Below are 22,985 nucleotides of genomic sequence, written 5' to 3' on the forward strand. Positions count from 1 at the left end.
GGCTTGTTCATACATACAGTTACTGTGTTTTCTCAGCAGAGGTATGTGTGAATTCTCCAGTGGTCTTTACTGCAGACAAAGCTTGCCACCTTCCACAGAGTTGGCCTTCTTCATCCCTCATTAGTGTGAGACTTAGGCAGCAGTGGCGCTCTGCCCTCACAAAGCTGCCCTGATCGTGGCCGGCGGTGACCACGGCCCGTGCTGAAACGTGAGCCATGAGGGACGCTGGGGGGACAGCAAGTGTCAGAGAAAGATGATAGCAGGGGAGGTGTGGATGCCTTGCATACTTTCCACAGTCATAAAATGTTTGCCCCCGATTTAAAAACAGTCGAGCTAGCAAAGCCATCAGCAAAACAGGCTGGGTGTGGAATCAGCACACAAACGCTACAAGGCTGTCAAAGACAGGAGAGAGAAAACTGGTGTGCATGACAGCAACGAGCAACAGGCAGAAGCGCTTGTGAGATGGCAGACCCCCGGACGGACGCGGTGTCGCGGAACCCCTCCGCCAATAAGAACATCCGGAAGCTGCGGGCAGCGAGCATGGTGTGCAGCCTGACCCGTAGCTGGCAGCGCTGGGTCTCTGAAAATGAGGAGAAGCAGGCGGGTGAGCCGTCAGGCTGGTCCCCCGACAGTGACTCACGGCTGGAACGCGCGAGAACCGGGCCGTCCGAGAAGAGGCCCCGTCCCAATCAGAGCGGCACTGCCGTTGCCCCGGCCCCCACTGGGGATGCATCACATCACCCAGGGTCTCAGGACAGCTCCCTGCGAGATGGGAAGGCTCAGTTAGGAATTAAGAGCAAGCAGGTGGTGAAGTCCGTGTCAAGCACTGCTCAGGAGAAAGGGATGGGCGTCGGCTTCCTCACCAGCCGCTATGGGCGGGAGCCAGACGAGGTGGACAGGCTGCTGAGCAAGAAGGCTTCACCCACCCGGCGGAGGAAGTGCTCCAACCTGGTGTCGGAGCTGACCAAGGGCTGGAAGGAGGTGGAGAGGGAGAAGCAGCAGAAAGAGGCGGGGGGCCTCGAGGGAGGTCGAGCACCTAGCATCGACACGGAGGACAGCGGCTTCTCCGAGGCAGACGACAGGAGCCTGGACACAGATGCATCCTCGGATACACCCGACCGGACAGGCCACGCGGTCGATCGACACATGGACAAGGAGAAACAGAGGGACAGCAGCAAAGACATGCCAGAGCAGACGATGGAGTCATCCCTGAGGATTAAGAGACCCTCCAAAGCGTGAGTCCAGTGCAGAGCTGATGATTGAGTGCCAGGGAGTGTTCAGTCAGCATTTAGCAAATCTTCTTTAAATCAATGATCATTCCGCCGTTGCTTAAATCACTGATAGTCATACTGCTGTTTAAATCACTGAGTATCACCAAATTTAATAGAGATAACATTGATGTATGACACTGAAGAAAAAACTACAAAACCTCTCTAGTTTTATACTAAACAGCATCTCCTTGTAGAAGTAAATCAAATTAAGAAAAAAGTGTCTTTAGTTAAATGGACATGTATTCAAAGACAAAACTTAAATTCACAGCAAAAGCATGCTTTTACTGTTTACACAGTCTCTACCATGACATGTGGGCAGCTCTGCTGATCATTTGTTAGATGTGCTTTGTGTGCATGGCTCCTCCTTGAGTAGCACTTTATGAATGAAATCATTTGGTGTGTGTTCTTTCTTCACAAGGGCTATTCATCCCTGCGCACATTTTTAATTTAATACTACAGGCTGGCCCTCAGCTATGCACCTCTCTGAATATACTCAACTTTATGCAAGCCACCTCAAAAATACAAACACATGCATATTGAAAAAAGCTGAGATGTGTAGCATATACGAAAGCCCTCTACTCTATTTACGAGATAGGCAGTGTAAAACAAAACAATGCCTTATAAACTCACCGGGCAGCAGAAAAAGGCTGGAACTCAAGGGTAACATCCAATTTAGACAGTGACTTCAAGACCCTAACCCTGATTTAACTCAAGGACTGTCTGTATACTTGTATTAATGTAGATGCAATCTGCAGGATTGGTATCTAAGACCTGTGATGGTAGAGATCCCCCAGGATCAGAGAGTTCTGTGGGATTAACTACTGTGAGGCAGGGTTATAGTGAGCCACTGTGTACAGTGTAGTATTGTATTACGGATTATGTACTATGGATTAATAATATATCTTATTATCTGGATAAGGAATTGCAAACATACCACGATACAGTACAGATCTGTTCCATACACTACATTTAACAGAAGGTTGTGGCTTACTGGCATTACTTCAATGATATCTGACCCTGTTTGTCTGCACGTGTGCATCTGCCACAGGGTCAACAAGGACGTGGATGAGACGAAAAAGCTCAACACGCTAGCCAAGAAGTATAGCCCCGTGGGGAACCTGAAGAGCAAGTGGCAGAACTGGGCCTCAGAGCATGAAATCAACCAAAAGCTGAACCCCTTCAGCGACGAATTCGACTACGAACTCTCCATGGCGACACGCCTCCACAAGGGTGAGGAGGGCTATGGCCGGCCCAAGGAGGGCAGTAAAACGGCGGAGCGGGCCAAACGGGCCGAGGCACACATCCACCGTGAGATTGACGACATGTGCTTCATCATCCGGACCATGGCGGAGCCGGGCGCCGACGGGCGCACGCGGGTCACCTTTGGGGAGCTCTTTGACAGATATGTGCGCATCTCGGACAAGGTGGTGGGCATCCTGATGAGGGCACGCAAGCATGGCAAGGTGGCGTTTGAGGGTGAGATGCTGTGGCAGGGCCAGGATGACCACGTCATCATCACTCTGCTGGTCTGAGCCTGGGAGTTGGGAGTACAGAAACCCTGGGGCACATGCCCAGAGCCGAAGCATGATTCTCTTTGAGAATTTTTACCTCACCATGTAATGTGGAGAAGGAATGTCAGAATGGGTCAACGATGGGAACTTGAAACATTCTGCTCAAAGGGTTATGCTAGCCCATCCCTCCTGGAAAATCATTACATCATCACTAATACCACAATGCCACTGGGCTCACTGTTACTTTTGCATCTGTTAGTAAAAAAAAAAAACAGCATTGAAATACATGTTGATGATGTGGGTTATTGTTACCTCCCTCACATTGCTCAAACAGTGGTGGTGTTTGCTTCAGGTAACAGAATTTGTGCTCTGATTCTGTGAGTGTTGAGTTGCAAGTTATCAGACAGAAATGAGGAAATAAATTGCTCTCCACAGGCTCTGTCAGTTGGGTATTACTGTTTCTAAAGGCACTGCAGAGCAGAAGTATATTACAGAGACTGACATCTTTAGAAGTGTCATCATTACAGGGCACACATCTGCTTGTGGGACAGCACAGTGATGTGATAGATACCCCAATGTATAACTAGAGTATCAGAAAGCAAACATTGTCTAGCAATAGACCTGTGCCAGTTCCCAGTCCTCCCCACCAGAGGGCAGCCGTTTGAATACTGCACCTCCCTCATTCTCTCCTCAATGCATGGGCAGACCAATTTATTATTTGTTATGGATTAGTTTAAGGGCAAAAGCATTCATCTCATTTCAAGCACATTGGAGTATTTTCCTTAAACACTTACCTGAAGGTATTTCTCCTCAATGCTCACGCCAAAACCAGGGACCTGATATCTTAGCCTCATCTAAAAAATGTTGAGTGCAGATTTTTATGAATGTAGTTACTGATATTGTCTTGACATACACACCTCAGATTTTTAATCTATGGGCTAAAATAAGAGCACAATTCAGTCATATAAACAGAAATAATATTATCTGAATATTTACATACACCCCAGACTAAGCCTCTAATCATTTCCTTGTTGTTGAATCTTGGCAATGTAGGGCAGACACATACATTCTCTTCACACTGACTGTTCAAATAATACATGTTCCTGGGCTATTTCAGGAATGTTTAATGTTTTAGGGCAAGCTACATTTTACATGCAATTCAATCGTCCTCAGTGTGTCAGTGTGCGCTTGTATCAGAATAATATAAATGCATAAATTTAAAAAATGACTGAAAACATTCAAAGGTGCAACTTTTTGAAATAAGCTTGCTTCATGCAGAGTTTTCATTTTGAGTAGTTCAGAAAACATAAATGAAAAAGTGTACCATTGTCATGAAAGGTAATGCACAGTACAGTCTGTCAAAATTAATACTACTGGTGACACTTGTGACAGGTGTGTTACCAGCCCAGTAGATGTAGAAGTGAAAAATAAATAAGGGTGATACTAGCTGTGTAATGCTACACTAATTCAAAACATGAATTAGAGAGACCTGTCTGTTGGAGGTAAATCACTGCTTGTTCTGGTATGATGTCAGACAGTGCAGTTCATACTATCCAATGTCTCTCCCTTGAGGGCCAAATTTGGGGTTCTTGCATTCAGCTCCACTGAACCATTGTTATTTTTATTTCATAGTGTCCTAGTACTCTTACAGAACCAAAATAAAGGTGTGTGTTATTTTTAACACAAGTGGCAGTCTTAATGTTCCTTGTCGCACCATTGCAAAGGCTGCCAAACAAAACATTTCTCATAGTAACTGATATTTCCTGTTTTGATTAATTGAAATTCTTCCGTTTTGTCTTTTGCCAAAGGGGAAGTATGTTTCTTGGTAATGACTGCACACAAATGCATTAAAACCAAAATTTGTTCATTCAGTATTTTACACACCTGAGCGCCTTTGTCCATACAACAGGCGCACACAAGCGTTGTAGAACAGTGGGCTTTCATCAGCCATTACTACATAAAAATTTATACTTAGGCTTTATCAATAAAAAACTTCCTGGTGTGTACAAAAATTCGACAATTTTTGCATGTAGCTTACACAACGTAAATTCAAACAGTAAAATTGATACAAATTACATTGTATCCATTTATTTGGTGTTATGTATGGATGCACATAAAGGAACACAACCATCAGCAGTCTGATCAGGCCATTTTCTTTTCCCCTGTGTCCCTTCCCCCTGACCTCAGCTCTGTATCACAGTACACTGAGACTCCTTTCACGTTTCCAATTTGAGGTGAAGATTATTGGAGCAACAAAGTTATGTGAGCGTGAAGATTTTTGGGCCACATTTTGTTTAATAAAGCAATAACTACTATACTTTAAAGAGGAAATGTTCATTTTGAATTACACAATTTTATTCCCAAAATAATTTAGCATTTTGTAACTGCTGTGTCAATACACAAAATTACACAAGTTGTATAACATAACATGGCTATAGCTGGATCTGGAGACCAGATCAGAAGTGTCTTTAGGATTTAGGTTGGGGTTATGGTTCTTGTGCAATCAAATGACAATAAAACATGTCACATAGTGCGACAGTGAATGTATACTTCCATTTCATGAATTTTACAAACAGTTAGTTACAAAAATAGGTACACTTGGCAAAATGATCCATTCTAATATAATATGCACACAATTTTTGTTTTTGTTCATTGATATTGGGGATTCCCTGAGTTCTGATTCATGTCAGTGGAAGCTGGCAGAATGCATGCAAAAGAAACACTACATAATTCTGTCTTGTTATTTCCATCTTTTGATTTAGTTACCCCGAAACATCTTCAGTTCCTTGTAGAGGTACCTGCTGGGAAAAGCCCAAAGGTGTTGCGAATGTGATCAGCAGGGAACACAATTACATAATTACATACATACTACAATGTGCTTAGTCTGGATTTACACAGCCTGAAGACATACTCTGCCTGTATTGGCCTGGGGCTGTCACACATTTCCTACGCGTACACCAGGATGTTCACCACAGCCAACCAGTTTGGCTGCAATGTTGACAGGCAAGAGCTAATAACAAGTCAACCAGATCAGCTGATGACGAAATATGTTTTAGACAAAACATGAGAAGGATGCGTGCGGTTTTCGGGCAGGCTGGCCAGTGACTTCCTTGTTCCAGCAGTAAACAGGTGTTGTGGGGGTCAGCCTATAACAAAACTTGTCAGGTATGCGGCTGGTGTGTAACGTGGAATGCTTGGGAGGGACATAAATACAGCCTTTGGAAAGTGGAGACGACAGCACTGGACGATCAAACGCAATACACACTGCGCTCCAGGTGAAAGCGTTGACTCCAGCCTCTGACTTCTCCACAGGTATTGACTCCATCAGGATCATTCCTCCTCTGTGAGAAAAGAGAAGCCCCTTGCTTATTCATTCATTTGTTCTGGGTCTTCAACACCTGCGTACCTGTGGAATGTTAAGAAATTGGCCTGAGTGGACCAACTCACTTTACAAGCAATCTCAATGCAGGTTGACTTTTTCATTGCATAGCGGGTGTTTGGTAGTGTTTTAATCCTGCATTCGCACAAAAAGGTCTTCAGTAGATCAATGGATATCTATGTGGAAGACCTGCACTTAGACAGGGGATGGAGAAAGGGATGAAGACTTGGACTTTCTTACAGTTCCAATGTTTTCAGTGACAGCTTCTTTCAAAAAGTGAAGGAGTAGCAATTAGGAAACAGTTTACTTTTCTGCATTGCTGGAGCTGCTATTAATCAAATGACACCACAGAATCATAATTTGAATTCTATTATCACATCATAATGAGTAAAACAGACAAAAAAAGGAAAGGGCCTTTTTATTGATCATTTACAGACAAATAGGTACTTTTTCAGATGTTTACATGTTTAAGGACATTGGGGCCTTGAATAACCTGAAAAACGTAATGACCATATGCATTTCATTTCAGATAACGGCAGAGTTTTCAGTTTACAGGTGAGTACTTCACTACATTTAATAATTTAGTAGGCTCTTATCCAGAGCACCTTACCAAAGTGCATCCAAAAATAGCAGAGATAATACCAAATTAACAGTGTCACAGCCAATAGTAGAAGTTATTACATGACATGCAGCATTCTGCTAAGTGCCACAGGGTAGGTGCCGTAGGTGCAAGTGCTGTAGGTGCAACAGGGAGTAGGGAGTTTGAGGATATAGTGTTTTTACTTGGCAAATATATTTTTGAACATAGTATGGTTGATCGGATTGTGGGGTTAGTTGAACCAAAGTACAGTTTGATACATAAAAATGCAGTTTATTGTGGAATTCCCTGTTTGCCAATCAATGAATATATATCAGCTGTGTTTTTTCAACTAACACTAAGCTGCGCTTGCACAAGTCAGGAACACTCACTGAAATTTCATAATTCCTTTCTTCTTAACAAGATGATTTAATTGTTTTATATTGAGTTTCTCAGCATATCAGCAAATAGATGAAAATTCACTACAAACATACAGTGGAAACAACTTCAGGATTCAATTTTTGTGAAGAAATGAAATTAGTATGGAAACATTTCCATACTCCAACAAGTATTAACAACCTTGTAATCATTTTTACAGAATCACCTTGAAGCAAATACTGTGTACACCTCTTCAATGACGGAGATTTAGGTTATGGATTTAGTTTAGGCCAGGTAGTGAGAGTGACAGGGATATTGCAAAAGCAATGGGTTGTAATTTTTGAAATGTAAATGCAGCTATGCACATGTAACAGCACATACCAGTATATAATTTTATTGGAATTTCCGAATAATTATTATCCTCGGTATGGCATTGAACAATCCTCCTATCCATGATATCAGAACAATATTCAGTCATGATAGCACCATCAGGCAAGGAATGGGTTTGGCAGTTTTTCTGAACTGCCTTTGTAATTGTGAAGTAAATTACATATTATAGGTTTAAACTGCCTTTTGTTGATGGTCTGTTGGTATACAGATGGCAATAACAGAAAATAACATACTAATGTACTAGCATCAATCCCCAACAGAATGCTCTCTCTCCTGATTGTCGGGTTCTCCCTCTGCACCTTCACATGGGCTGTGCGTGAGTATCAACCACATTCAGCATAACGAAACTTGCAAGTCTACTTTTCAGAGTGCATTTCTCACAAGTCAATACACAACTGCGAGTGTACAGCACATTTTGACCTACTACTTCACTTCCTTGGCCAGTTCACTGCTTACAGTGAAATTGACCTCTACTGTAGATCTCTTTACCCAAATGTAGTGTAAAATTTCGACTGTACACCTGAAGGTAGCACCTATATTTGCACTGGGCACCCATAATTTACACATAGTTTAAGTTCTCATTGATAGATGCCTTGTGTAATTATATCCATGATTACAACTGGGTATTGAGTTGAATGAAGTGTTTACAAATTAGTCTCAATGTCAGCGTTACACGTGTGTATGCGTAAATGCACGATACTGAATATTTTATAGCATACTGTATGACACATGATGATATGATATACAAGCATATATAGGTATATTGTCTATTTGATATTCAGTTTTATTGTGTGACCATAAAAAACTAAATTTAAATTGTATACAAACAGGTACCAAATTTGTCATATAAAGAGTTTCTCTAAGATCTCTTTTCTCTTAGTGCACTCTCATCATGAAGGATAATAGATTTTAAAAATATATCATAAGGGCGAGATAATGAGTTCATGGGAACAGCATTGTGTTGGAACCTCTGGCTTAAATAGATGTGGTAGATATAGATCAGAAGGTGTTCCAGTCTAACTGGGTTTCCTGGTCTTGTTAACTCCTCCCCCTCAGCTTCGCCACAGTACTACTCCTACTCTCCTGCTGTGGGGTCCGGCAGTGGAAGTCCTTACAGCACTGAAGGGGTTGGCCGCATCACAGCAGTCAGGATCTGGGAGAATTACTCCTCCTACATCCAAGGGTAATGGCCTTCATTGTTTTACAGGGGGTTACTAGCCATGTTCTTTATTTTAAATGGGGTGACCAGCTTTGTTCATTGCATGTTCATGGCCTTCATTGCTGTTGGCACTCATACTAAAAGCATAATGCCATGCCAGTTTGTCTGAGACCCATTGTTAAACAGAGCTGACAGAAATGGACACATCTTCTGATAAGATAATTATTGACATACAGCAACAGCAAAATCCCTCCTCATACCAATCACGTTTACCTCAGCAGAATAGCAGGAAAACCATTTATCTGATGGAAAGGAAAATTAGCTGGTGAAGCCCTATTCTGAAAAGTAGGGAAAGTGACTGTTTACAACCGCTCTGTTTTTAGCATCCAACTCCGATACGAGTACTCCTGGGGCCCTGTGATTGGGAGGTCTTCTGGCACAGAGCAAGAGATCTTGCTGTTCGACGGAGAGGCCATCATCCAGGTTTCAGGAAAATACCAGCAGCACAACTACATCTACCAGCTGGTGTTCACCACCAACAGGGGTCGGTCCCTCTTGGCCGGACAGGCCAGTGGACTGTCCTTCAACTTCTACCCCGCCCACAGCGAGAGTGAGCTGCGCTTCATCAGTGGCCGCCAAAACGGGAATGGAATCACCTCTCTGGGGGCCCACTGGGGGATGGTCTACGAGGAGCCGAGTGCATCAAATGGCACAGGACACAGCATGGAGGAGGCAACCGCTGGCCACTAGAAAAGCCAGGCAGCAAGGAGTCTCCTCATTCATCTAAATCCCATCGCTAAAGAACCAGAGCATTATTCTTTATCATTAGCATTCCAATCCATGCCTGCCTGAAGTAGGAGACACCTTTGAGACATCCATGTAAGCTGGGTAATGGAAACAGTTAGGAAAATGGGAAATGGGCACTGTTGTTATTCAGGTAAATTATATTATAAATATTTTTAATCATAAATAAAATATGTCCTGAGCAGCTGTGTGTACTGGTTATTCATATTCAAACAAGCTAGCAATAACTGCTCAAAAACAATGGCTGCAAATTATGGCTGTTTTGTAGCTACAATTTGAAATTCACCTCTGCTCTACATTTTTTCACATACCTTCTGACAAGCAACTTAGTGAAACTTAATGAGTCTGCCAAGCAACTCTAATGAAATTAAATAAACCATAATCACACTGCATGCATTGTGATTTATGTACAGAGGTGCTATACTGTTCACTACTAATTCAACATTTTTCATCAAAGTTAATGGAAATCCAACCAGGTGCTTGCCAGCGCAAGAATTCCAATTAGCTAAACAAAAACTTTTGCTCAGAATAATTCATTTACAGGGTACTACAGTATCTAATGCCAGTTAGGAGGCTCATATTTAGCTATTTTACATCAAAATTCTTAACATCTGACCCATTGCTTGTCCTAATGATTTTGTCCCTATATATAGTTTTTTTCTTGTATCAGCTTTTTAACATCTTTTAAACAGAATGCAATTTTGTAATTTATGCAGTCTAGTTGTCAGAGGTCACACTTTACATAGCGTCCCTTTATACAGTCTCATATTTACAAGTGTATCTCTCAAGGGTATGAATACCAGGAAAGACAGAAGAAAATGCAGATAGAGACCAATGCACCATCATGCATTAGTGTAAACTAATGTACACTCTTGTTCATGTTGTTGCATGAATTTATATTATATTTGAGCTTAAGGCATCCCAACGCATTTAAGCCATTCACAGCAAGTCAGAGGGAAATTGCATATTAGTGTAAGTTCATCAATCTACCTCAACAACATACTCAATTCACCACACAATACAATAACTCAATAAAACTCATTCAAAATATTACTACACAAACAAAGCACTGAACAGTCATTCAACTGACGAATTTATGAGTTTTATTCTAAATGTAAGCTAAATGAATTTAAATGGCATCATAAATGTGTTTTATACTTATCACATGTAAAATGATAAATCTAATACATAAGCATTTTCTAAATGTGTATTTTAATTCTTACATTTGCATGAAAACATCAACCAGTTGCAGAAAATATTTAGCTTGTTTTTAGAACAGTCCCCTAAACCTGAGTGTGACAAAAGCATTCCCTTGATGAGGAGCTCAATATTTTGAGGTCAATGAAACCTGATACATTGTCTGGACATATGCTTCCTCGCCAGGTGCTGGAATGGTAATTTGGTGCCAAAGGGTTTTGTATGGCCACAATGATCAGCACAGCAACACTCTCTGGCCAGCACTGGAGTGAACCCCACACCTATGCTCACATGGTAAACAGTTGACTGTGATCGGCACAGTAGACTGTGCAGTCATTTTGGGAAGGGCTAATTCCAGTCTCACGTTTCAGCTGTCCAGCTGTCCCTGTGGAGACAGACCGACCAGGACTGACACAGTGTCCATCACTGACAGTTGATCAGACCCTAGAGTCAGCAATGGAGAAAAAAACCACACAGGCCCCAGGAAAAAATAAGAGGTTTCCTGCTATCTAGGGTTATTATCGTATACTAAAACTAAAACTAAGACGAAAAGTAATGGTTTTTTGACATTTTCGTAAACTGAAATAAAATAATTTACCCGAAGAAAACGTAAAACTAAAACTAAACGAAACTAATAATGATTGCTAAAAAACTAATAAAAATAAAATAAGAAAAGACAAAAAAATAATTGTCGTTATCGTTTCAAGACGGCGGAGGTCGTATCCGTTCAAGGCGGCGGGTGTCACACTCTGGGGCGGTTTGTTCCTTAGGGCGATCGGGCGACGCACCACCAAAGGAAGAAAGGGAGGGAATTTTTTACATCACACATCCTACCACAGTGCTACGCTAGCTGTGACTGTTCTAGACAGTTTGTCCTGCCTCTGAATATCATAGTCCAATCAGTGTCAAGTCGTGTTCCGTGGAGTACCGCCCCTTTCGGGCGATTTCAGTCTGGTAGAAGATCGCACAGATCGCTTTGATAGATTCTCATGTTAAGGCATTTTTTTCGAACTGCAGGCGCTGCAATGCAATCTGTATGGGTTCTGGGTGGGCTTGCACTAATGTGCTTTCGTCATACGGAACCTGGTGTAGGGATCGCTGGGACCGCCAGCGATCTTGTCACATTCGAGGTCAACATGGGTAATGTTACCTGAACTGAGAGCAACTCGATCGTGGCATTAAAAATACCGTTCAGTCGTCGTAGTAAGCAAGATAAATTGGCAACTAAAGAATTAGAACCAAATTTAAACATCAAGCAAGTATCTACAAAGGGGGGGGGGTAATTATATAGCTGGGGATTTTCGCGGAGCTGGTATGAGCGGAAAACGTGGCTTAGCAGGCTGCGAAGTAGGTAACGTTTTGTTCTGCTACCCCTGCTCAATTCAATGTGACAATGTCAAGTTAGCTAGCTGTTAATTTACCCATTGAACGGGTCACCGCTTAGCCATCATCGCAACAATTGCCCCCTCCTCCCGAGAGATTTGGCAGGAGCCGCCACTGGTCACACTCCCAAAATTCTGTGTGGTCTGAAACAAATGTATCGCATATGTTAGTTAAGTTTAGTCTTGAAATGTTGATATCTTCAATGATAAGCAGATTATTTTTCACGCTGCACTAATCTTAGACGATTTTTCTCCTTAACTAAAATTACTAAAACTAAAACTGAAACTATAATAAACTAAAACGAAATAGAAATGAGTCCATGAAATAAAAACTAAACTGAAACTAATGAAAACACTGGTGAAACTAACTAAAACTAAACGGAAATTCAGACTGAATACAAACATATTATCAAAATAAAAACGTAAAACTATTATAACCCTGCTGCTATCAGCTCTCCAAAGACAAAAGAGCTGCCAGCATTAGTATAGCATCCATTTCTGCCTGTGTTCACATTGCATTGTTTTGCCAAAAATTTAACCCATACCTGGCCCAAAAGAAGGGCTTCTATCCCTTTGTGGGTGAAGGGGGTGTCCATTCAAGTACAGGACAAACTTTGTCACTGTCACTGTTAATTGCCCTTTGCCATACCATAGTTACACTGAACACACAGTGCTTAATATTTAGACTTTTACGAAATTAATTTGTTCAGTCGCAAGGAGCTTGGTGTTGCACTAAGGGGCGTATTCATCCATGCGCGTAAGTCAAAAAAAAAGAAGCGCGCAGCTACGCACTTTTCAGCCTACGCGTATTGTCCCCTTGGCTTAAATCTATGGTTTGCGCGCCATGAAGGCAGTGTTCTACCTGGCGAAACACCATATTGCCTTTTAAGTCGGCGGTAGCCCTACTTTTAAAATTATTATACATGTACAAATAAAGTTCAAAATGTACTATATTTGTGTGTCATTATTTTTAAAACTACAATAACATTTCTTGTAACCCTATATTACATTGTTAAACAGAAAAAAACGTTTAACATCGCATTCAATTTCATTAGTTCAATTACAATAAAACAGAAATATCAATTAAGATGAGTATAAAAAGCGTTACCCATTCAATAATGAATTTAGCTTACAGTGAGTACTGATGAATTTGAAATAATGACAGGCTACTCAGCATGAGTTCAAACGTAGACATTGGAACATGCATTTTGTTGCACCTTTTCCACAATAGTACGTTTTTTATTAACCCTTTCGCGCCTACGGTCACCCCGGTGTGATTAGCCGTTTAGCGCGTATGCTAAAACCGGTGTGATTAGAAAACTAGATTGGAAAAATTCTAGCTAATTTTAGCTTTGTTGAAACAGCGATTTAAATTATATATATATATATATATATATATATATATATATATATATATATATATATATAGCAAATGATAACTGAAAACTATGAGAAGCTTAATAACGTTAATGAAAACATAACGAACGATGTAACGTAGCCTAACATGCCGCCCTACATAGCATAAAAAGGGTTAATGAACCTCCACACATCAAACATGTCTTTATGCATAGGCACAGCACATGTGTTGCTTAGTATATTTACTTTATTTTTTGGATTTATGTCATACATAAAAAATGCTTTCCTTTGAGGCGTAATATAGCTCTCTCTTTGCATTTATTTTCAAAATCAGGATCTGGTTTATGGTTTGTATGGACTTCAATGGAATGACATTCACATGGTAAATGCTTAAGTCCATGTTCCACGTTTTCCCGACAGCCAAAATAAACGACGTTGTGACTCTGTCAACTTCTATTTTAAATAAATCACGCCTCTTTCATGAGCCCGCCTTCATTCTGAACGGGAGAATACGCGTAACTGGAGGCGCGCAAAAAAGGATTTAGCGCGAATGTTAATGCAAGTATCAAAGAAATCGTTTGTTATGATTAACATGAAATTGATTCTCTTAACCAATGAGGGATCATGTTATTTTTTCTGTTTCCCTTTTTTATTTTTTATTTTGTACAAATCCCCCAAATCTCATTGGGGGATGTGCCTATACACAGGCTAATGGTGAGATAGTGCCCTCTGCTGGTGAGGGTGGAACAATTCAGTGGACTTCAGGGCGTATACTTGAGCTCCAATTAGATAATTAGTCTCACAGATAAATCTCATCCTGTTTATTTCAGTGGTTGATAGATTAATAGTAAATAAGTATGTGAAATCAATTTTTAAAATGAAGACGTTGGGTGCCTAATGTATTTTATGATGTATTTTATGGTATTTGGAAAATACAGAAAATGTATGGATATAGATTTTAAAAAAGGTTCTTTCTGGGTCAAAGCAGATGGGTGTGAGAGAGCAGGTTCACTGATCATATCGCATGCAGTGCTCATAGTAAATGAATCAATCATCCGGATGATTTAAAGGTCAGTGAAAAACATGAGGTTCATAGCATCTGCATTGATTAAAAAAAAAATCAAGCCTAAAGTGTATTTCTAGCCTGAGTCTTACTTGATAACATTATTTGGAGGTGTAAGGAGCAGTTGCTTTCTCTGCTGTGTACAGTGCAGCAGTATCTGTCACAGTCTGTCACAGCTGGGCTAACCAGTGAGAATCTCTCAGCAGTGCTCCAGTGTAAGTGCAGTTTACCCAGTGATGTAGCTGCCACTGATCTCCCACACTCTGACTGCGGTGATGCGCCCCTCCCCATCAGAGGCGTAGGAGGTGCCACTGCCCCCACCCACAGCAGCTGAGTAGGAGTAGTACTGTGGCTTGTCTGAGACCACAAACACAGAGTAACAGTCATTAAGTAGTCCCTCATGGCAGGATTTCAGCTTCAAACTGCTGTCAAGGGCAGCATTGTTCCCATACGTGAGATAAGTGGATCTTTAAGTACCAGCACATGTGCGGCGAGGGCCTGTTTCTGGAATCTGTCAGTTTGGTTTATTTCTTTCACAGCAGAGGCTTGGTTATAGCTCTGATGAAAAGCAAAGGATTGTGGCGCACGGGTGGCTAATATCAATGTCGAAGGGCCGCAGTGAAAATGTTTTTAAAATTTGATTGGACGATTAATATATTATACTGAACTGTCAAGTTTTTTTATTATCATCCATCCATGGATTCACTTTTATGTAAAAACATTGAAAACATACATTGCAGGGCTGGTGGTTTATGCTTCATTTGAGATGACTGGGATTATATGAAGGACAAAATTTTGACTCAGTAGAGCCAAATGTGTCTACAGTGTAATAGCATTTTGCTTATTTCACATGACCCAGCAATAACTTTTTAAATGTCTTTTCCTTCACACCTCAGGGGCCACACATGCAGCTCTTCCACCTTCATTTCCTGTAAGTCATGTTTTGCCAAGCAACACTGTATATGCCTGCATTTTCTGTCTGATGTTCATGGACTTAAAACATTGTGGCTTAAGTAGACTACTTTTGCCTACTAAAACGACAACAGAAGGCACAGCTACCAGTTCTGTTAGTATTGTTTGGTAGCAAAACAGCTACAAATTATTTTTCCACTCAGCTGGATGTTTTTTCCTTCACTATGATATATGATATATGCACATGATATGATATAGGTATGATATACAACTTAGCTTACTATCAACTAACTTAAAATCATCGAAGGGCTTCTTATTTACTGTTATTTTCTTATAACGTTTCTTTATGGCATATTGATTATTATGTAAAATTAAAATCCATCTGTTGATATTTATGGTATTTATGTTAGTGTATATACATAATGGGCTATTCAAGGTAATTTGCAAGCTATACCTACATTCAGTATTCTGTGATTATAGTGTTAAATCATTTGTCATGCTTATTAGCAAATATAACAAAAGCAAGTTAATATATGTTACATAGGCTGATTTCATACACCAGAGAAAGATTTTTCCTTGGCATGGGCAAATCACATGACCATTTGTTAGTCCAACATTTTCTCATGTAGCAACTGCTACATTTTGCCTTACTCAAAAATACCTTCACTTTAACTTACTGAACATTCAACTCAGAGAGTGCTAAACCTGAGGAAAGGGGGAATTTCTTGAAATGACACGCTCTTGTAACAAACATTGTATCATCCATTCACCACAGGTAATATGTTTCCTGCTCTTGCATCCCTGCCTTCACCTGTTCCCTGGCACTGGAAAAGTATTCACATTTTCAGGCAGGTGCCAACTTCATTCCGAGAAGCTTTGAACAAACAGCTGAGCTGGACCCCATCACAGACTTGGTATTCATTATGGGAACATTTTTTTATTTTTATGGAGCTGTAAAGCATGTTCATCCTCATACCAAGTATTATTTCTATTGTTCTCTCCATTGTCTTTAAATTCCTTTCAGCACCTATTTTCATGCTTCCTACAAGTGTGCTAGAATGGATCATTTCCTGTTCAGCACCACGCTTTTCACTCGCCGTCCCCCGCATGCTGCAGAATGTATGCAGTTTCACAATGTTGGACTGAAACAGCACCATGCGTCGGAGGCTGTCGTCACTCAATTACCATTTCACAATTACGAACACTCCTGCATTTCACATGTCCAACAAAATATTTTTGTGCACAAACACAGTTTAAACTTACTCGTATTGATATTAGTATGATGCAAATTTAAAATGCAGATATTGACCCACATTACATTACATTATTACATTACCGTCATTTAGCAGAGCTGTCTTTTTCAAAATGACGTACACAGTCTTCAGTTTTTACATGTGATTGATTCATATGTACTGAGGCAATTGGCGGAATCAAACCGGCAACTTTTTGTTTACAAGTACTGCTCCTCACCACTATGCTAAACTATGCTAATGAATGCTCCACAAAATTTCCCCTATTCTTTTAAGTTACCAGGTCCTGGTATATCATTTTAGTATCTCGAGAGAATGCAGCCTTTCAAAGTCTGTGTGGAAATTTTACCAAGCGGTAGGAGAACACGCACTTCCTTATTCCATTGAGGTGATCCTTAACAAGAGAAACCAGAGTTTCTGGAAACAAGTCAAGATTTTGACTTGCAACAATGCAATCATTTGTCAAAATTAGGATAACACTTGAATACTTTAGTTTTATCAACATCTGTAGATAAATCAGATTAAATTAAATCAATTTGAAATATATGAGCTGACGGACAGAAAATTTTAATTTTATTTTAACTTTTAATTTCTTAAAAACACAGTCTAAAATGGAGTTCGATACAACAATTAAGCTGGTAGTGGCTGAAATCAGTAAGCATTGTGACAGTAATTGGCAGAGTCATTTGTCTGGGCATGTTTTTGCCTGTAATCAGACTGGTGTGTCTAAAGTCTGTAGACAAGAGAAGGAAAACGATGACTAACAGGACACTCTGGTCTAACAGCTATACTTCAGCTACTAGTAAAATCATGGAGTGGAAATGTACCTTAAACCTTTTTTAAGACAAATAATATGTTGGACAGCAATGTAACATAGGTTGAAAAGTATTTAAGTATGTAATTTAATTGTATTTGCCAACAACTCCTCATTAAAGAAATGTGAAGAAGTATCAGAAAAGCATCCTTGAGATTATAAGTCAAAATGCATATTCTGTAAGATCTGAAAGTTTTTGAAAAGAGGGCAACACATCAAATAGCTCTGCCAAGTTCGCGGAAAAGTCAAACCTGGTAACTGTGGAGTGAACTTTTGAGAGTAGTGAAGAGCTAGGAGTCTATTCAATCCATACAACAGATCTAAAAACTGAAGATGTAAGATATGAACTCCATCTCTGAAGGACCAAAACACTGTATGGGGAAAATGAACTAAATTTAGCTAAATTTCCTTCCCCCTGCCTACTAACACACTTCCTTTCAGATTTCAAAATATTATGAATCAGAAACAAATGCCATTGTTTCTTGACTGGCTTTTAATACATTGGCAGTTCATACATTGAATTAGTCACAAAGTTGGTTTAATGTTAAGGATTATTCAGTGGTTCAAACTCTTTCTTCAGTTTTGTAGACATAGGGGAAATGGTTCGTTCACTTGAAATCAGATTGATCAAATCGATTAAACAATGGTTCTAAAATGAGCTATAACAATACAATGCATTTGTTTACAATGGATCATCAGAATGTAACTTAATTACAGTTTTAAGAAAGAAAATTTTAAAAATGAAATTAATGTCAGTAAGGTATAAAGTAGAAACCACCCCCCCTTCCCCCGCCCCCGCCCTGGTTAATACTGTTATTATTATTGTATCTTGTATTGTATGTATAAGTCTTGTATCTTATCAAATATTTTTTAACAAAAAAAAAAAACTTGCTCTAACTCCCATACCACAGGCCCCAAACCTCAGTGATGACCTTGGTATGAGGAAGCCCTGGAAGTGTGCTGGAGACATACTGAGAATGTTTACCATACCTGTGGGAGTTCTTTTTTTTACTATTCTCTCGACTATCTATTACTCAGGCATTCCAGGAAAGAAAAACTAAATAATTAAACATAATATTTTTAAGGTATAACTATTATAAGGTATAATTCTATGTGTACTATAATTATAAGGTATGATTTCATGGTATCATAATAATAATAGGTAAATTTCATTAATGTAGGTAAAGAAGGTATGTTCTTGATTTGAATAATCTACTGCCATGAGAGTTTGAGGCCCTCTTTACCTAACTATGTCACAATGATTAATTCTGCTAAATATCTTAATTATTACAACTGGTATTATTCTGAAAAAAGCTATATGTTATTCCCAGTGAAACATGATTGATTGCATACCTAATCATTTAAATATATAAACATAATGTTCATACAGAAGGAATGAGACAATATGACAACATGAAGACCAGATAATACATTGTTTTTTTCTGGATTTTTTTGCTGAAGCGATTATTAATCAGATAATAACTAGCAAGAGATAAGCAGCAGATGTTGCTGCAAAGACAGCACCCTGGAAATATGATGAAAATTCTCAGGATGGCAGGCTATGGCAGATGCAGCGAGTGACATATGAAGGGGAGACACCGTAGCATTGTATCACACGGTCAGTTATTCTCAGTTACACCCAGGCTTGGCTTAGTGGTTAAGGTGGTCACCTTGACAGCAAACTGGGGTCAGCGGCCCAGGTTTGGTCCCATCTACAGTTTATCATCAGCTGGTGATGTCCAGGAACATGCAGTGTTGGGACAAGCTGGTCCCCTTGTCTCACCACTCTCAGACACTCTGATTGATCCGTCTGTAGGTGGTATCAGCAGAGTAGCATTTACCCTTCAAAAGAGTGTCCACTTGTGATGGAAAAAAATAGCCATTGGCTACATGCGGATGTATTGGAGCTCTCCTGATTGAGCGCAGAAGATGTTTTGGTGAGATGAGCCAAGTATCCTATTTTTCTTAGGGGTAATAACACATTGTAACTAGTTCGTGGTCAGTTTTAAATGAAATTCTTGTGCTGGGTCATAATCAGTATTTGCTACTGTTACTTCTTAAAATGAAGAGGGGAAAGTTTGAGGGAACCGGTCTGTGCCATCTAATCAATTTTCTGCATTCTTAAGGCAAAAAGAGATTCACGCCACACAACACCACGTTAGCCTGAGGGTTCACACCACAGTTCTTTCTCCTTGAAAAGAATTTGGAGCACTACTCAGACTCAGACAGAGATGCTGACAGGCAATCAGTCTTGCAATTTCACAATTCTTGTTCAGACTAAACACACTCATACAGACGCAAAGGACAGAAACATAAAAGGTGTTGAAAGAAGAAGGAAAACAATAGACTAAGCAACAAACGCCAACACACCTGAAACCCTGACACCTATGTGGCATTCTAGAGACAGTATAAATGTAGCCCAACACAGGTAGAGAACTAGAGAACTCCACATTTGACCACAATCCAGAGAAGTTCACAGAGAATCTCCACGCCAAATTGCTGTTCTTTTGATTCTTGCCTGCTCCAGAGTTGGTGAGTTTTTTTTTTTTTTACCATAAACTAAAGCCTGCTTTTGAGCATAGATGTTTATTTGCTTGTTCTTACTGTCCTGGATGGTGATTAAGAAGAGAAATGATCTAAAAACACTCTGAAAGTGAAGTACATGACATACATCCTAAAGTGTAGTAGTGTTGCCTGTTTGTAATTGGGAAGCTTTTGTATTCATTTGTTGACTACACATTCCATGTTTTTTGTGTTCCACATAAAACTCTGGAGATAAATGCAAAACAAAACTTATTTTTAATTTAGATTAATTGAATTAATTTACATTTAAATTGTCTTTTTTCCTTAGACCACAGAAAACACTGTTTCACATATCAGGTAAAAAAAAATTCAATATTTTTTACATTGAAGTACATTTATTTTTCAAATGTGTGTATGTGTACATGTAATGCTCTAATGCTTTGAATGTGCATTAAGTAACACATTTCCTTTTGGTTTGAACATGTAGGCCTAGCTCGTTTCAGCAGTGGGATTGAAGTGTTGTGTAGGCTATGCTAACATGTGATGTAATGCTTGATTTCCAGTGCTTGATGGAATTTGTATTTGATGGAATTTTTGCATTGTTTCCCTTTGCTTTCATGTTGCAGAATGTTCTCCATCCTGGTTCTGTGTCTGCTCTGTGGCAGCTCTTGGGCTTGGTGTGAGTAACAAACCTATTAAGACTACAATCAAACAATTATTTATCCATGTGCACCACATAATCAGGGCCACGTCATATATTTATTCAATAATAACAGCGCAATTATCAAGAAAACACATTTTTCAAAACAAATACTAAACTGCAATAGAAAAGAAAAACTGCAAGAAAAAACACTGACTGCGAGAGATAGATTTGCTTTTGAATGGCCCTGGTCTTCACAAAAGATAAGAAACTAAATTCTGTTGTAAATGACCAATTCTTTTTTATGTTGAGGACATGTGGTAAACTGTATTGAATTCAATATGACAGCACTGATGAAAAATGCTATAGAGAGCGGGTTTTCTTCCGCTATCTCAAACAACCTAGCATGACATCCAAAAAATATGGACTGTCCATCTGGTCAGATTGAACCAGCATTGTAGGTGGTAACATGCTCCCCAAATGAGACCAGTGACACCCTTGATAGCAGTCTAAAACTGAAATCCTACTTTAATAAACCAGCTATGAGGGACTACTTAATGACTGTTACTCTGTGTTTGTGGTCTCAGACAAGCCACAGTACTACTCCTACTCAGCTGCTGTGGGTGGGGGCAGTGGCACCTCCTACGCCTCTGATGGGGAGGGCCGCATCACCGCAGTCAGAGTGTGGGAGATCAGTGGCAGCTACATCACTGGGTAAACTGCACTTACACTGGAGCACTGCTTACAGAAACATTAAAAAGCCCATAATTTCTTTAATTTCTTGCTCCAAGTCCTTTTTTCTTTACCTTCAATATACGCAAACTTAGGTATATACACACTTATGTTTGGAATAATATAAACACAGTGATCACAGTGTTTGTGTCTCTGTTCAATGTCAAAAGTGGCAAGTCAATGATTTTGTTTTTTTCTTTTTTGTTTTTTTTTTCAGATTTCAGTTGAGATATGACTTCTCCTGGAGCCCTCGTTATGGCCGCAATTTCAGCACCCCGCTGGAGATGTCTCTCTTTGAGGGCGAGGCCATTGTCCAGGTCTCGGGAAAATACAACCCCAGCAACTACATCTACCAGCTGGTATTTGTCACCAGCAGAGGGCGCTCCTTCATTGTAGGCCAGCCTGTGGGAACCTCCTTCAACTTCTACCCTGTCCACAGCGAGAGCGAACTGCGCTTCCTCAGCGGGCGTTTCAACGGGAATGGAATCACCTCGATGGGTGCCCACTGGGCAATGGTCGATGACATGCCGCACGCTAGTCCAATGATTGGAAACAATACCGTGCCGGCTCTTACATAGTTCTTTTATAAAGTTTTAATGAATAGTAAAACCTCATTCTTTTCATAAAATCTAAGTGATTTTCAATGAGCAGAAAATGTATTGCATAAAACAGCAAGTTAATCCTGCTACACACTTCACGTCACTCTTATTCTACTGTGCAAACCAATTCAATAAATTTGTATTCATTTGCAACCATGGTGCTTTTCCCTTCATTTTTAATACTGAAAAAAGAATTATTTGTATCTTTATATATTTCCTTTTTTTTCCTTTTTCCATTTTCTCCCGAATTTGGAGTGGCCAATTCCCCGAATTCTGGAATGTCCAATTTGTTATCATTCAGTCCCATTGCACAACCCCCACTGTCAAGGAGAGCGTGGACAAGCACATGCCCTCCTCCAAGACACGTGATGTCAGCCACTGCTTCTTTTCACACTGCGGTCCACAAGCTAAGTTAGCACAAAGACGAGTTGGAGGAAGACATTTTGTATGCAGCTTTGGCACTTGGACCACAGGTGCCTGACCAACCAGCAGGGGTCGCTATTGCCGATGGGACCGAAGCCCCTGCCAACATACCCACACCTATCCCTGGCGGAACGAAGCCAATGTGCTCCGTCTGTGAGCTCCCAGTCACTGTCTCTTTGTATATTTCCATCCATATTGTAAAGACTCTGGTTTTAAGCCTTCAGTGTAAGCAACAATCAAAATTTCTATGACAGCATGCCAAATGCAATGATGAAGAGGGGGCAAAGGTCAACACAATCATTTAAATCATCATTCCAGAGATTCAGACAGCCAACTATCCAAAGCAAACAGCAGAACTTTGCAGGTAGGGAGTCTGCCATTTCTGAGACTGCTTCCGCCACTTAATATTTATAGAACAAAGCAATGGCAGAGTAACCATGGATAATTTTCTGGAAAAGGTCCTCTTTCTGCATCTTGGAGTGCATTTCCTCAGTTCTGAGGTGAGTGATTGTGCCCTGCTAAATTAGGCCAAGTTTTGTCTCTTGTTAATGAGCTGTTGTGTTGTTTGTACCATTATTGAAATAACTGGCGATTTTCTTGTGCTTGTTTCTATTGTGTTAGCTTA

General features: G+C 40.1%; 3 protein-coding genes across 4 annotated transcripts; all 3 read left to right on the forward strand.

Moving 5' to 3' along the window:
* Positions 1-368: 368 nt before the first annotated feature.
* Positions 369-3,054, forward strand: abrab (actin binding Rho activating protein b). The gene is made up of 2 exons (XM_036515988.1): positions 369-1,235; positions 2,320-3,054. The coding sequence occupies exons 1-2, from the start codon at positions 463-465 to the stop codon at positions 2,801-2,803; spliced, it is 1,257 nt and encodes a 418-aa protein (XP_036371881.1). The 5' UTR covers positions 369-462; the 3' UTR covers positions 2,804-3,054.
* A 2,835-nt stretch (positions 3,055-5,889) lies between these two features.
* Positions 5,890-9,582, forward strand: LOC118769271 (zymogen granule membrane protein 16-like). Of its 2 annotated transcripts, none has more exons than XM_036516320.1 (5): positions 5,890-6,094; positions 6,691-6,716; positions 7,751-7,822; positions 8,563-8,689; positions 9,049-9,582. In XM_036516320.1, the coding sequence occupies exons 3-5, from the start codon at positions 7,768-7,770 to the stop codon at positions 9,413-9,415; spliced, it is 549 nt and encodes a 182-aa protein (XP_036372213.1). In that variant the 5' UTR covers positions 5,890-6,094; positions 6,691-6,716; positions 7,751-7,767; the 3' UTR covers positions 9,416-9,582. The 2 variants fall into 2 exon arrangements, with proteins under 2 accessions (XP_036372213.1, XP_036372212.1); XM_036516319.1 differs by having other exon boundaries at positions 7,767-7,822.
* Positions 9,583-20,593: 11,011 nt separating this feature from the next.
* On the forward strand, positions 20,594-21,916 carry LOC118796413 (zymogen granule membrane protein 16-like). Its single transcript, XM_036555275.1, has 3 exons — positions 20,594-20,645; positions 21,194-21,320; positions 21,556-21,916. The coding sequence occupies exons 1-3, from the start codon at positions 20,594-20,596 to the stop codon at positions 21,914-21,916; spliced, it is 540 nt and encodes a 179-aa protein (XP_036411168.1).
* Positions 21,917-22,985: the final 1,069 nt, after the last annotated feature.

This window comes from Megalops cyprinoides, chromosome 21 (genome assembly GCF_013368585.1).
Source record: "Megalops cyprinoides isolate fMegCyp1 chromosome 21, fMegCyp1.pri, whole genome shotgun sequence".
Lineage (NCBI taxonomy): Eukaryota > Metazoa > Chordata > Actinopteri > Elopiformes > Megalopidae > Megalops > Megalops cyprinoides.

Bases quoted from the DNA above. Each gene is read 5' to 3' on its own strand.
- LOC118796413 (XM_036555275.1), top strand. From the start codon at position 20,594: ATGTTCTCCATCCTGGTTCTGTGTCTGCTCTGTGGCAGCTCTTGGGCT. The intron at 20,646-21,193 runs GTGAGTAACAAA...TTGTGGTCTCAG, and splicing joins TGGCAGCTCTTGGGCTTGGT to ACAAGCCACAGTACTACTCC. The intron at 21,321-21,555 runs GTAAACTGCACT...TTTTTTTTTCAG, and splicing joins AGTGGCAGCTACATCACTGG to ATTTCAGTTGAGATATGACT.
- abrab (XM_036515988.1), top strand. From the start codon at position 463: ATGGCAGACCCCCGGACGGACGCGGTGTCGCGGAACCCCTCCGCCAAT. The intron at 1,236-2,319 runs GTGAGTCCAGTG...CATCTGCCACAG, and splicing joins ATTAAGAGACCCTCCAAAGC to GGTCAACAAGGACGTGGATG.
- LOC118769271 (XM_036516320.1), top strand. From the start codon at position 7,768: ATGCTCTCTCTCCTGATTGTCGGGTTCTCCCTCTGCACCTTCACATGG. The intron at 7,823-8,562 runs GTGAGTATCAAC...CCTCCCCCTCAG, and splicing joins CACCTTCACATGGGCTGTGC to CTTCGCCACAGTACTACTCC. The intron at 8,690-9,048 runs GTAATGGCCTTC...CTCTGTTTTTAG, and splicing joins TACTCCTCCTACATCCAAGG to CATCCAACTCCGATACGAGT.